The following is a 14,371-nucleotide window of genomic DNA, read 5'->3' on the forward strand; positions in this document are numbered from 1 at the left end:
TCAGTAATGTCAGTGTGCGATTTGTCTGAAAAATAATCCAGTAGCAAGAAAACATGCTGAAATGGGAAGAGTTAGAGTAGGAATAGAACCAGGAGATTACTGGTAAGTTGATTTTGTAGAGGTACCTAGGACTGGGGGATATAGGTATTTGTTAGTAGGGGTTGACACCTTTTTCGGATGGCCAGAAGCCCTTCCCTGTTGCACCAATCAAGCTAAAGAGACAGTAAAATGGTTATATAATGGAAAACCATTCCGAGGTTTGGGGTTTCCGTTAGGAATATCCTCGGATAGGGGACCCCACTTTGTTGCATCTGTGGTTAAAGACGTAAGCCGGCTATTAGGAATTTCTTGGAATTTACATACTGCATGGAGACTCCAATCTAGCGGACAGGTAGAAAGGATGAACCAAACTCTAAAGGGACAGATCAGTAAAATCTGCCAGGAAGCCAAAATACAATGGCCACAAGCTTTGCCTATAGCTTTACTGAGAATAAGGATAAAGCCAAGGAGTGGAATGTCAGTAAGCCCATATGAGATAATGTATGGAAAGCCTTATGAATCCCCAGAACCAAATCCTAATACGCATATAACAGGGAGCCAGGATGTTTATAATTATATATTGTCTCTTGGTAAAACTTTAGCTCAACTTCAAAGTGTTCTGGTGTGGAACCGACCGTTGTCACTGGAAAATCCTGTCCACGATATTCAGCCAGGTGACCGAGTGTACATTAAAAACTGGAATGAAGAACCCCTGAGAGAACGGTGGGCCGGACCTTATCAAGTATTATTGACTACTTTTACAGCTGTAAAGGTAGAAGGGGTGGATGCTTGGATTCATTATACTCGGGTGAAAAAGGTTCCCGAATTTTGGTCAGTGCGAGCAATCGGAAATACAAAACTACAGATGAGGCGCGTATAACCATACAATGTTGGGGTTCTTAACAACGGTAACGATAACAGTAATTGTTTTGTGTAAATACCTTGTAATTGAGTTCCTAGAAATACCAGAAAAATATAAGAAAGAGGAAATATTCGAAGGAGAAAATGTTACTTTGGAATGTCGAATGCATAACAATAAACCAATAACAATTAGCTCTCTACAGGTGGTCTGGGAAAAAATAAATGACTCCGGACAGAGCCAGGAAATATACGTAGACACAACCAGGGACAATACAGGATTGAAGGCTGGATGGAAGGGGAAGGCGTACGTAAGTAAAACCATAGAATTGGGACAACAACTGAGAGGAGCTACCACCTGAACCCTGTTTAGTGTTACTAAAGTCAACAAAGGAAACTAGCGGTGCATGGTAACACATGAAAATAGCCCAGATTACGGGATAAGAGAAATATTGGTATATCCGAAATTGGATAAAGGAATATTGGTAGCCCACCGAAAAGGATCTAGAAGAAAAAGAGAGGGCCAGGTACCATGGACACAAGTGGTACAGATCCCACACAGGCAACCATCAGAGAATTTACTGGTCGGATGGATTAAAGATTTTGCCATAATTAAAGGAACTGATAGAATTACTGCTTGTATGCCCATTCCAAAAGCAACGGGGGACCCGCTTGAGTGGGGTACAATAACCTCCCCACTGCCCCAAGTAAAAGGAAATGAAACAATTCAATGTAAAGAAGTGAAAGTTTTAGAGAGGATAAATGTTACACAATACTATAGGAAACTGAGCCCCCCCAACATCAAGGTCTGAATGTGAAAAGAAGAACTACCAATTCATAACGATAGGCAGATTTAAGAATGTGGGACAGTGTTATTACGACAAACTACGTGTAGTAGAAGGAGTTAGAGAAAAGATTGTTTGGGAATGTCAAGAGAAAAATGAGCCAAAAGGAATGAAAGGGTGGGATAGTTCTTGGACAGTAAGTTTATTGCAGAAATTCCAGTATGGAGGGAATACATCATGGTGTATTAAATGGCAGGGAAAGCAGAATGGAACTGATCAGTTTTATACAGTAAGCCGGGTTGATAGTAGTGGTAGACAAGAGTCAACAAAGGTAGCTTGGTGGACTTGTGAGAAGAAATACACTTGCGACAGTAATAATGAAGATATCAAGCACTTACTTCCGGTATTGATAGCTCTTAGGGCAGGATGTGTTTGCCGAGGAATTAAGTACAATTTGGAAAGAAATAGCCAGGCTAGTCAAGTTGCAGTGGATTGTAGCTATAGTACCATACAAAGTCCAGGACAATTTGTATGGGCAGCCAGTAATGGAACTTGGACTACACACCTGCCGATAGATGGGGAGCTAAAAGAAATAATTCTAGGACTCCCTCCCCACACTGCGTCCAATAGGGAAAAAGTCTCCTTTTAAGGGAAAGTTGGAAACCCTACAAATTAGTAGAGCAAAAAGAAGTTTAGAAGAAGGGGCAGATGAAGATATATGGCATGAACCCTCGGATGGAGTAAAATTCAATTGGGCATTAGAATCTCTATTTGCAAAGGTAGTTACTTATCGAAATAGGGAAATGATTTATAAACTTACAGGACAAGTGAGTAGGCGCACGAGAGCCACAAAAGAAGGCTTTAGAGACCTTAATATCCAACTACAATCTACAACTAAAATGGTGCTACAAAAATCTATTGGCATTAGATACACTGTTATTAAAGGAACATGGAGTATGCAGATTTCTAAAAGATCATATTGATCATTGCTGCATTCACATTTCAAATGTGACTATTGATGTAGAACATGTCATAGAACAACTGGCTTGAGTAGAACAAGAAGCAGAACAGGAAGAGAAAGATATGACAACAAGCTGGTTGGATAAAATTTTTAGCTGATGGACTATTAGTAACTGGGTTAAGTCCTTACTGGAGACAATAATTATATTGGTGATTGTAGGGATACTAATTTGCTTAACATTTATAATGCTGAAAAGTCTGATGCTAAGGAAGACAACCTGGAACTGGACAGTGATGCAAACCATTGCTCGGCAAATGGAACCACGTCCTCAATATCCTCCACCAGCATCTAACAACTCCGGATTTCAGAGAAAGAATCTGAGGAACCCAGGAGGCGAAATGCAATGAAAACTGAATAGACAAAATCGGTTTCAGATCAAGTGAAACCAACCAGAAGAGCGAACATAAAATAAAGCAGAAGTGGTGGACTTATGAAATGTTGTGACAATCCTAATCTTTGTAATTTTCTTGCTTCCTAATGAAGTTATTTTCCTTGATTATATTATTGGTGAGCACTGAGTGTAAAACATTTTAGTTAGTTAGTGAAAGCATTTGCCCTCCTCGAAGGAGTGAAATGCTTTCAAAGGGGGGAAATGTTAGTAATAGAAGAAGAAATAATACAATATTGTTTAATATGTTACATTTGCGATGTACTGTTCCGAGGCTGTACTTGGAAGATACAAAATATATGTGCAAGGGTAACATGAGAACGCACCAATTCATGATGAGGAGTAAGGAGGATTAAAAGAATGCTCAATTTGCAAGACGTCTAGATAACTGGGGCTTCTTGGACTCTGGGAACTGGATCAAACCAACCTTGCGGTTTGGACTGAGACCAAGGGCTCAGAGAGCATGCGTGAGAAGGAAAGGTTAAAAAGTTCAACTCTGATGAAGACATCTTACTTCATCCTGACGACCATCAGAGATTAGTACGCAAGCGCAGAAGGACTGATAATTAGCATACGAAGCGAGGCTAGGCGGAGCTAGGAAATGAATATGCATAGATGAGTTGTGAAACCTAATGTGTCTGTAATAGCTTAGGGGATAAAAGAGAACTAAGAGAACAAATCAGACAAAGTTAGATTTGGGCAGGCATGCCCCTAACTTCCAGCGCCTAATAAAACACCTTCATATAATCACTTTGTGGATTATGTGTCTTCATGAACGCTAACACCCCCATCTGACATCCTCGTCCTGCGGGGCTGGGGCTGCAGGCGGTGCTCTGCGCTGCTTCCCCAGCCCTTGCCCCCCAGCGGCCTTTCCCTCCGTGCTGAGCGGGGCTGGCTAAAGCCCATCCCTGCGTCCGGTCTCGGCTGCTCCCCGTGCGCTGGGGCCTGTCCTGGTCTGGCCCCGTTCCAGCAGGCCACGCTGTTGCTGCATCTCGGGCTCGGCTTTTTCCCTTCCAGGCTTTCCTGTACAAGGCTCTTGGGACAACGCTGGGAGCTTGTCAGGAACTCCCACACGTCCAAGAGAAGCCGCTGCAACATCTGAAGAAAGCAAAACCTGAGGAGCCATCTGAGGCCCAGGTGAGTTTCCCTGGTCTGTCCCTGGGGGAAAGGGCTTCTTCCGGCCCTGCTCCAGGCCTTTTCCATCTCCTCATCGCTGCCTGCCACTGTGGCTGGCCGTGACTGAACGTCTGGGCCTGTGCCAACTGTCCCTCGGTCTTTTGTTGCAGGGAATCATTTCTCTTGTCTGCCAAGCCGCCGACAGCCACTTCCGCCTGGCCTTGGAGACCTTCACAACGTTTGCTGCCACACTGTGCAACGCCCAGTGTTTTGGGGCTTCCAGACGCAAGAAGGTGAAGCGTTTGGGGTTTCACTCATTGGCTTTCTTCCACCTTCTTTTCACTTCTGCACCAGTAGCGGCCAAATCATGGCAGCTGCATTTAGGTTGCCCCTAGTGTAAGAACCCCTCGAGACCTGCGCTTCGAAGGGGACCCCCCGCAGCTGGGGCCCGTGGGGTGTCTTCGGAGAGGATGGGGTTTTGTGCCTCGTGGATCCGAGCTGCAGCGGCTGCTTGCACACAGCCCTGTTCCCCTGACCGAAATGCAGCGTGACAGAGGCTGCGCCCTTCCGGCCCAGCCCCATGCGAGAGCCCGGCCTGCGGGCTCGGAACAACTCCTGGCCCCAGAGCTCACAGAGAGCTGGGGGAGCAGCTTGAGGAGCTGCCAGGACGTGCCCGGGGAAATAAGAAGCTGGTGCAGGGGCAGGGCAGCTCCTGCCTCGGGAGCCCAAGGGGCGTCGTGGGGTGTGGGGGGCCATCGGGCAGACGTCTCACAGCATCTTTACCAACGCAGATGACCCGGGCCAGCAGGAGAGCTCAGGCCACTTGCAATGCTGCCATGCTCACCTACAGCAGCATGGCACTGCGTGCCTCCAAGGAACAACTGCTCGCCCACGTGGAGGCAGACATCGTGGGCAACATCCTGCTGCTCTACATCTCCAGTAGCCAGGTGAGAGCTCGGGGCGTGCAGGGGCAGGGATGCTGGGTGCCCCAGCTCCAGTCCCTCCACGCTAGGGCATACTGAGATGGGCCGTCTCTTTCAAAAGGTCCCCCAAGAAACAGTTTGTCCCAGCATGAAGATCCAAGCCCTTCCCCTAGATTTCCCCCACGTGCACATGTTCCTCTTGCAGCCCGCGGACCTTCATCCAGTTCAAAGTGTTTTCTTCTCTGCTGGGCCTCAGAACTTGGAGAAAAATCTCGCCCTGGTGCAGAGCATCACCGAGGTCGGTTGTGCCATCCAAGCTGTGGGTAACTTCGGCAGCTTTGATCCCGTCCTGCAGCACAAGCTGCTGCTGATCCTGCAGGTGAGTGCCGAGAGCCAGAGCTGTCTTGCAGGGGAGTTTTGGGCCATGCCATGAGGCATGAAGGTCTCCCTCAGCTGAGTGGGAGCTCCTGAGCTCCTAGAGCCATGTCCCCAGCTGGTGGGGCCGTTGGGTGCTGGCAGTCAGTGGCCATGGCTGGGCAGCCGCTGGGGAGCTGCTACATCCTGCAGCGCCTCTGTGGGAGCTGCAGGAGTGATGGAGCCAGTGTCTGGTAGTAGCGCCCGTCTCTGGGCAGGGTGCAAGAGCTCTCCTACGCCCAATGCCCACTTTGCAAATTTCTCTCTGGGACTTGCAGAACTTGATGAGGAAGACTCTCTGGGACTTCCCGGCATCGTCACTGCACCTGAAGGTGATTCTGGCCCTGGAGCAGTGGAGGTAAGAGCGAGGAGCTGCGGGGGCTGTGAGGCGGGATGACGTTCGTCGTGTCGGGGAACTCCCAAAGGGGGTAGGGGAAGAGGAGCAGCATCTACAAGAGGGAGGGCTGGTCTGTTGTGCCCAGTGACCTGTAGGGAAGGTTCTGGGCGGGGAGAAAGGCTCTGGTCCTCCTGCCATCTGGCAGGGAAGATAAGGAGCCCCAGGGTCTCCCTCACTTTGGAGCTGGGGGGTATTTGCTGCCGGGGAGGAGAGAGCAGCTGCTGGAGCTGAAGGCAGCACTCACCGCCACAGGCTAGGCTGGTTGGATTTGGGGCGGTCGATGAGGACAAGACCAGATGCCATTTGACCGTCTCTGGAGAGCGCTAGTAACTCTTCTTTTTTTTTTCTCTTCCTTTTTCCCCTTGCCAGCAAGCTGAAGATCTCTTTTAGCAGGAAGGAAATTTGCAGCCTGCTGTCTGACTGCTGCCAGTCCATTCTGCCACTTCCTTCAGCGGATGAGCAGATGGAGGAGATAGGGAACGCGGAGGTGGCATTGCTGCAGCTACAGGTACCTTGCTGTCCCTTCCCTGCCCACATCTTGGTCAGGACCCCACCCCCCAGCACAACCTGTGCGCTGGCAGCAACCGTGATACCGCATCTCTGTCCCTCTCCTCTGCTTCCAGTCTCTGCACATGGCCACGAAGGCTCTGGGCCGGCTCATGGCAGTCCTGCTCAAGACAAAGCCAACCACTGTCGTCTTCGTAGACATCGTCCACGTGAGTATCCATGGGGCGGTGGGGAAAGCATCCCTCCTGTCAGTAGTGGGGACCGAGATCTGGGGCCCCTGGCGAATTAGCAGAGGAGCAGGAACCTCCTGCTGCCATGCCAGGTCACTGTGACCTCAGGGAGGCAAAGAAATGGGCCCTGCAGGGGGGAGAGCCAAGAGGCATCCCTTGGCCGGCTGGAGCAAGGAGATGGCTGCATGAAAAAGCTCCTGGGTGGGGGCAGGTGTGTCTGAAGAGAGTGGGGCAGTGCAGGCAGCAGTGCCAGTGCCCACTCGGTGGGGCCGCGGGGCAGGCCCTCAGGGAAAGTGCCAGGAAGGGAGGGAAATGGAGAGGGATGGCGGGAAGGGAAAGATGCCCCCTGTGAGACAGAGCTGTTCTGCCCCAGGTACTGTGGCTCCGGCTCTCCTCGGACAATCCGTGGCAGCGCAAGAGGGCCCTGCAGGTCTACGCCCAGCTGCTGGCGGATTGCAGAGATGGAGTCACTTTCCAGGTGAGTAAGGATGCCCACCGTGTGCCCCTGCTCCCTGGAACCACTGGGGCCTGGAAGGGGAGCTCTGCCCAGCTGTGCACGGGCTTTCGGGTCCCCCAGCACTATGGGGTGGCCCCTCTGCCCAGTCCTGGCTTGAGTGGGGCACGGGTGGGAGATGCAAGGGGGCGCTGGGGCCGCCTACAGCCTTTGTTCTTCCTCTCCCCCATGCAGACAAGATGTGCCTACGTGCCGTTTGGCTCCTTGGCGGGATTGCTGGGGCCTCTGACCTATGACCCCGTGACCAGCTCCCGCCAGCTGGCCGCTACCTGCCTCAGCTCCCTTCTCCACATCCAAGGTGAGTAGAGCAGGCGCCTGCCGGCCCTCTGTGCCCCGCCTGGCCCTACCAGGCTCCCAGGGGCTGGGCCCTGCTGCCAGGAGGGAAAGGAGAGGCACGGTGCTCGGCTGCTGTCCTCTCCCCACCCTGTTCGTCCTCCACCTCCCCAGCCACCTGGGGAGGGATCCTGGCAGAGGAACACCCAGTCCCACCCGCCAGCAGCGTTTCCTGCAGCCGGGGGCACTCAGGGCCATCCCCCGCTGCTGACAGCAGGACGTAGACCCCTCAAGTGAGGAGCGTTAGGAAGGAGGGAGCTGAGCTGCAGGCCCAGAGCGTGAGGCGATGGATTTTGGTTCAACCCCTTTCCAGCCCCTTGAGAAACACTCTCTGTACTGAAGGAAGCTGCTGGATGGGGCACCAACCAACCCCCCCCCCGGGAAATCACGTCGAAGGCAGTTCTTACCACCTTTTCACCGAGCAGCATCTGTCTGCGCAGAGTAGAGTGTTGGCCTCCCAGAGACGCTGGTGGCCTGTGTGGCAGGAGGAGAGGCAGCTGCAGGGAGCAGAGGCCTGCAGCCCCTGAAACAAGCACCGCCAGCTTGTCAGCTGCAGAACCTGGCAAGGGACATCCCGCTGCACCGAGTTAAAGACTAACTACCCTGGCTTCTGGTCCCCCTTCAGCAAAGCCCGGGAACGGAAGTTCAGTTTCCCTAAGTGTGACTCCCCTTTTCTCCCCATGCTCGTTCCAGCCAAGGCCACGAACAGGGTGTTTGAGACAGACGACCCTGCGAGCTGGTGTGAGGGGCTGAGTAATCAGATCGCCGCATCTCAGCAGCTCCAGACCTCTGTCAAAATTGGAAAGGTAAAGAGTGCCCTCAAGTTTGCATTAAGTTCTGAAGAGCTGGAGCAGAGCCGTGACAGGATCTCTCCTGTTTCTTGTTTCTTTCCAGATCGTTTGCAAAAACTTCCCCAAAGAACAGGCCACGGACTTCATGATGGCCATCAAGGAGACCTTCCGGCGTGCCAGAGGAAGACGTGTGCGTGCTGCAGGGAACTGGATGATCACCTTCGTGAAAATATGTGGAAAGGACATTCTTCCAGACGTAAGAGACATTTTTCCGCGACGTGGACTTTCTCGTTTTGGCTGTCGCACCACACATCTTGCCGTTTGTGTGCTAAAGAAGCTCTCGGTGCAGAGCCAGGGCTTGGGCAAGGTGGTAGGGGTGAAATTTCGCCTTAAAGCTTGAAAGCGTGGCAAGGGAGCAGGCGTGGCTCATGGGCTGAACGTCCATGTCCCCGCAGAAGCAAGGACGTACCAAGACATTCCTTCTCCCCTGCTTCTTTCAGGTGCCAGGAGTCCTCTCCATCCTGCACACCTGCACATGGTCCATGCTGCAGACCTCGTTCATGTACTTTGTGCACGATGCGGTGCTGATCCTGGCCCGCTATCACGAGGAGCTCACGACGGATGTCATCATCCAGAAGTTTGTGCCTATGGACAGGTATGTGCACTACTCCCTTTCTTGCTGGGGTCAGAGAGCCGTAGCTTGTCTCCACTAGGGTGATCCAAGTGAAGCAGCAGCTCCTTTTCCTACACCAAAATGTCTGAGGTGTGCTCGTATCGCTGGTAGGAACCGGGCATCTTCAGCCCAGCTGCTGAAGAAGAGTGAGGTGAAGGCATCACAGGTAACAGAGCATACGGGCTCATGGTTGCACATCTTCTCCTTTGCAGAAACACACTGGAGCTGTGGAGGACTCTGGGGAAAGACAGCATTGGCATCTGTGTGCTGAGGCGCTTATCCGAGAAGCTGAAGAGAGTGGGAGACGACAGCTCCGAGCCCAGCTCGTCCAGTCGCAGGCTGGAGGACCACCAGCCTTCTCCGGAGTCCTTGACTGTACGTTCAGTGGCAGGGGCTTTGCGTCTGCTCCCCCACACAAAGTCCGAGGCAAAGGCATTGGGTGCCCTTTGCAAATGTCTCTGGACACTGCCAGGACGCTGTGCTGGGGCGTCTCCGCGTTAGCAGTTCGGGACGGCCGGGACAGCCGCTGCTCCCAGGCTGCAAGGCTGTCACGGATACGGGACGTGCAGGCAGTAAAAGTGCCCCAGGCAGCCAGGGGGCCGGGGCTGGTGGCAAAGCTTTTGTTTAACAGGTGGTTCTCGGTCTAATTTCCCTGTAGGTCGCCTGTGCCATCTCAGAAGTGGTGTCTGTGCAGTCCGAGAAGGGGGTCCAGAGCTTGCTTCCCTCCCTCCTCCCTGGGCTCCTGCTGCAGGTCAGCGAGGCACTGGGGGAAGAGATGCTGTTTGCGCCCCTCAGCCCCTGGAGAGGGCTCTCTGAGGATCAGCGGCGAGAGGACAACGTGCGCAGGTCAGGAGCGGGAGGAGCAGGGAAGGGGGGCTTGAATTGCCTAGGCAAGCATGTTTGTTTGTTTCCTGTCCTGCTTCCTAGGCATGAGGCCACTTGAGGCTGCGGATTTGTTTTTTTCCTCCCATCCCCGTTTGTTTGGGGTTTCTTTTCTCTGTTTTTCTCTCGGGCAGGCTGTAATTATTGCATGATGGCTTGTCCAAAGTTTGTTTTCATTACGGTAGAGATGTCTGTGTGCTGAGGGTCTTCCTGCGCGGTGACTTCCAGGGAGCACGAGCACAGCTGCCACATCCTCGTAGGGTTTGTGGCCCAGCTCTGACCACAGGCAGCTGTGCTTTCCTGCCCTAGAGGCCCTGCCGGTGTAATTCATGGCCTGTCAGGGTGCACCAACCATTGCACTCAGGCGGTGCTGCCTCCCTGCGGAGGTTCGAGTGGTCAGGTCAGTCCCCCCACAACATAACAGGGCACTTTGCCGCAGGGTGCCCTTAAGGCCCAGCTGGGGGGCCCCATCCCGGGAATTCTTTGTAGCACCGCGCTCTGCCCCTGCTCCCGCTCCTCAAGGGCAGGAGAAAGCTGGGGCCGTCTGTAGCCTGCAAGCCCCTCTGCGCAACGTGCTGGCGGCAAGGGCCCGTAGGGAGGGCTGTGGGTGCCTGGCATCGATTGAGCCTGGGGGCCCTGGGTTTTGTCCTTCTGTAAGTGGCTTGGGGCATTGCCAGGTCTAAGAAAGACAGTTGTTTTTTTGCCAGCTTTACAGACTTGGCGGCTACACAGCGTTGCTTCAGTTGCCTCTCCCTCGATGGAGCTTGGGATGAGTGAAGAACCGGCTCGTAAAGCTGCTGAGCATTCTTGCTCTGCTAAGTCTTCCCCTCCGGAATGCTGCTGTGATCTGAGACTCCTCTGGCTCTTGTTCTTTCACCAGGCCTTTTTGCGAAACTCTTATGTCAGTGCTGAGCAAATGCACTCAGAAGAACTGGCTGACGCCGTCCTGGATGCAAAAAATGTCGGCGATGCTGGAGAGCCCCCACACTCATGCCGAGGGCATGTGCCTCCTGACGAGGTGAGAGCCCCAAGGCAGCATCTCACCACCTTCCTCTGGGTGGCTGCGTCCAGGGCAACGGCTGGCGGGGACCTTTCCTGCGTGCTCGGGGAGCTCTGCTGCAGGACAGAACAGCGCCTGTGCTGGAGGAGGGGAAGTCCGGGGTGGCAGCCTGCAGCCTTCCCGCCTGACCAGGCGTTGCCTCTTGTGCTCTTTGTGCAGAGTCCTGGTCCGTGCGCAGCTCATCTCACAGGAGCTGATTGAGAGCTTCTCCCAGTGGCTGGACTGCCCATCAGCAAACCTGCAGCTGACAGCCATGGCTTTCTTTGCTGAGGTGAGGCACTAGGAGGGCAGGAGGGCTCCAGAGGGCTTTTCTTAAAGGTATTGCTGCTTGGGCTGCCTCTTTCTGTGGGAAGAGATCAGAAGAAAGCGTCGCCATCGAGACTCGGATGGAAGCTCCTTTGTTCGAACCCTGTTTGTGTGCTGTGCCTGGGCTGAGGTTGTGTCCTGACTCTCGTGGATGTGTTGCTCTATTGTAGCTGATGAATGACCCGCCTATCGAGGGGAGGAACGTCCTGAAGATTCTCAGGGTCTTCACTGAGAAAGCACAGCACCGAAGCAGCACCATAAGGCAGATGGCAGCGAGAGCTCTGGGCAACGCAGTCAGCAGTGTGCCCGTGGAGGTGAGACGGATTTTCCTGTGCTCTGACTGGAGCCCCTCCCTAGCAAGACCCCGGGGGAGAGCTGCTTCGAGAGCCTGGACAGAGCGGCAAAGGCAAAAACAGGGCTCTTTCCTAAGGCCACGCTCTTTCCCCCGATGCCAGCAGGGCTGCCAAGGGAAAATTTGGTGCAAAATGTCAGAGTAACAATGCTTCGTAACAGGCCTGTCAGCCACGTAAAGAGCAGCTCTTTGAGGCAGGAAGAGCCCTAAGTCTGTGCGTGTCTTTGGCTTTGCAGGTGCGAAAGCACAGGAGACCTGTTGTACAGGTGCTGCAACAGAGCCTGGCGGACATTGCCTGTCCCGAGGTGGTTGCAGAAAGCATGGTGGCGCTAGCTGAGTTCGTGAGGGTGCTGCAGGCAGTGAACTTGGGATCGGCCTTTGAAGCCATCGCCAGGTCCACCAAGATGTTCTTCGAGTCTGTGAGTGAACCCAACTCTTTCTGCCGCTGGTCTGAGAAGTGGGGGGTGGGCAGGGGCCTGCACGCGCCGCGTGGATGGCCTCTGCTGGTGAATGTCTGCTTTGGCCTCGTTACCCAGCTGACAAACGGGTTTCTGGGTTGCAGGAACTAGAGTACCTTCGCTACTCGGCACTATGTCTAGCATGTCTAGCTAGTTTACATGTCTAGCACTAGACATATAAAAAAAGGCCTAGCAATCCCGCCAAGGAGCCAACCCGCTAAGTTTGTAAGCATCTGCCTCGGTAAGTTTCTTATCAAACACGCACATTGGGAACAAACGCCGACTCCACGCCACCGGGCCCTGGGGGACGCAAAGCCCCATCTTGGGGAGGGCTGGCGTGCTGTTACAGCGTGCCCTTATGGCGTGTTGTTACAGCATGCCCTTATGGCGTGCTGTTACAGCGTGCCCTTATGGCGTGTTGTTACAGCGTGCCCTTATGGCGTGCTGTTACAGCGTGCCCTTATGGCGTGTTGTTACAGCGTGCCCTTATGGCGTGCTGTTACAGCGTGCCCTTATGGCGTGTTGTTACAGCATGCCCTTATGGCGTGCTGTTACAGCGTGCCCTTATGGCGTGCTGTTACAGCGTGCCCTTATGGCGTGTTGTTACAGCATGCCCTTATGGCGTGCTGTTACAGCGTGCCCTTACGGCGTGTTGTTACAGCGTGCCCTTATGACACCGGGGCCATGGGCTGCACCCGCCGTGCCACAGTGGCGCCGCAAGCTCTGATTCGCTGAGAGGTGTCTCCGGGTGCCCCGGTGGAGTCCTCCCGGTCCATTGGGGAACCGGCTGGCACCATCTGGAACAGGCCAGAACCGGCCGTGCAGGCTGTGCCCGGGGCAGCCCCAGCCTTGGCTCCCTCAGGGCCGCTCCTGCAGCCCCCCGCAACCCAGCCCTCGCGCCCTGCCCCCAACGTGGGGTGGGAGGACGGGGCAGGGGGACGGGAGCAGGCCTCAGCCCAGAGGCGCTGAGCAGCGGCGGTGCGCTGGGCCCTGCCCCGCTCTCCCCTCGCCCAGCCTGGCTGTGGCTGCCGTCAGGCAGCTGAGGCACTCCGTCCCCCGGCATCGCACGTGCTGGCTGCTCCCCTCCCAGCCTCGTCCTGCACAGGGCTGGAAACGGTTCCGATCCCATCCCATCCCTGAGGACTGGGGTGAGGCCGACCTGCCCGCAGTGCCCAGGTCTCTCTCCTGGCCCACCTTGACGACAGGAGCGACGTTTGCTTTCTCCCAGTCCTCAGCAGCCTCTCCTGATCGCGGTGACATTTGAAGGATAATCCTGGGAGGCCTCACGGTGAGGTCCGCCAACTCCTTCAGAAGCCATTTGTGCATCCTGCCAGGCCTCGCCCCACAGGCTCCAGCGTGCCCCCCCTGGCCCTGGGAAAAAGACCCTTTGTCCACAGTGGTGAGGCCACATTGAGTTGTATTTCCCCAAGTACACAGCGGTGAGACCACGTGCGGAATTTTATTGCCCACAGTGTGCCACAGTCACGGAGGGCTTTGTCTGCCGCCTGCCACGCTCGGGTGTCCTCAGTGCTGCTCAGGCCTTGGAAAGCTGCAACAAGACAGAAAGAGCTGTGAGCAGCCAGCCCAGGCAGCTGTCCCCCCTGCCACCCTGGAGCTGCTCCCCCCTGGCTGGCCGGCCCCTGGTGCCGGGCATTTGCCGGGCTGCTTCTGGGCTCTGACCTCTGCCCAGACCCACGGATCCGGAGCTCAGCCCCACGTGAACCGACCTGCTATCTGACGGAGCCTCAATTCCTTCTTCTTCTTCTCGCCAGGATGTCATCTAAAGTACAGAGCAAAGAGGCAAACATCAGAGCACTGCTCCACAGCCCTGGCTTCCCGCCCTGCCCTACGGCTGGGACACATACTTGGGGAGCCACTGTGCAAGGCTCTAAATATCACAACTTGATGGTTGCTAAAGCTTTTTAAGGAACTCGGAGGCAGGTTGCAATGAAAAGCCCTGTGTCCCTGTCTACCCCATCTTGAGCCCATGGTACACAGCACGGTGGGTGCTGTGGCTCAGCCTCCGGAGCAGGCCCCGGCAAGGATGAACCAGCAAGCTGGTGCCTGGCAGGCTGCGGGGGGCAGGCTGGACTCGCTGCCCACCACGCTGCCTGCACCTCCCCGGGACGGGGCAGCGAGCCAATCTGAGCATCGCCCCGTGAGGGGCCCGGCCACTCTGCTAGCGCCAGCTGTGTGGTGCTTCTCCTGCACACAGGCCAAGCTCTGAGCAACCCTGTCTGCCCTGTTCTGCAAAGGCAGGGCCCAGAGGAAAGAGGAAAGAGAAAGCAGTTGCTCCCACAGCTCAAACCAACCGGAACTTCTGG

General features: G+C 54.6%; 1 protein-coding gene across 1 annotated transcript in view; it reads left to right on the top strand.

Moving 5' to 3' along the window:
* LOC136790775 (uncharacterized) overlaps positions 1–14,371 on the top strand; it is a 45,222-nt gene that overhangs the window by 11,219 nt on the left and 19,632 nt on the right. The window contains exons 20-37 of the mRNA XM_066996553.1: positions 4,109–4,228; positions 4,378–4,500; positions 4,999–5,154; positions 5,252–5,509; positions 5,823–5,902; positions 6,311–6,449; positions 6,565–6,657; positions 7,052–7,156; positions 7,367–7,490; positions 8,219–8,331; positions 8,420–8,572; positions 8,817–8,971; positions 9,202–9,364; positions 9,648–9,835; positions 10,752–10,889; positions 11,091–11,202; positions 11,408–11,551; positions 11,826–12,008. Coding sequence (XP_066852654.1) covers positions 4,109–4,228; positions 4,378–4,500; positions 4,999–5,154; positions 5,252–5,509; positions 5,823–5,902; positions 6,311–6,449; positions 6,565–6,657; positions 7,052–7,156; positions 7,367–7,490; positions 8,219–8,331; positions 8,420–8,572; positions 8,817–8,971; positions 9,202–9,364; positions 9,648–9,835; positions 10,752–10,889; positions 11,091–11,202; positions 11,408–11,551; positions 11,826–12,008 — 2,547 coding nt within the window. The remainder of the gene's footprint in view (positions 1–4,108; positions 4,229–4,377; positions 4,501–4,998; positions 5,155–5,251; positions 5,510–5,822; positions 5,903–6,310; positions 6,450–6,564; positions 6,658–7,051; positions 7,157–7,366; positions 7,491–8,218; positions 8,332–8,419; positions 8,573–8,816; positions 8,972–9,201; positions 9,365–9,647; positions 9,836–10,751; positions 10,890–11,090; positions 11,203–11,407; positions 11,552–11,825; positions 12,009–14,371) is intronic.

This window comes from Anser cygnoides, chromosome 4, assembly GCF_040182565.1.
Source record: "Anser cygnoides isolate HZ-2024a breed goose chromosome 4, Taihu_goose_T2T_genome, whole genome shotgun sequence".
NCBI classification, from domain to species: domain Eukaryota; kingdom Metazoa; phylum Chordata; class Aves; order Anseriformes; family Anatidae; genus Anser; species Anser cygnoides.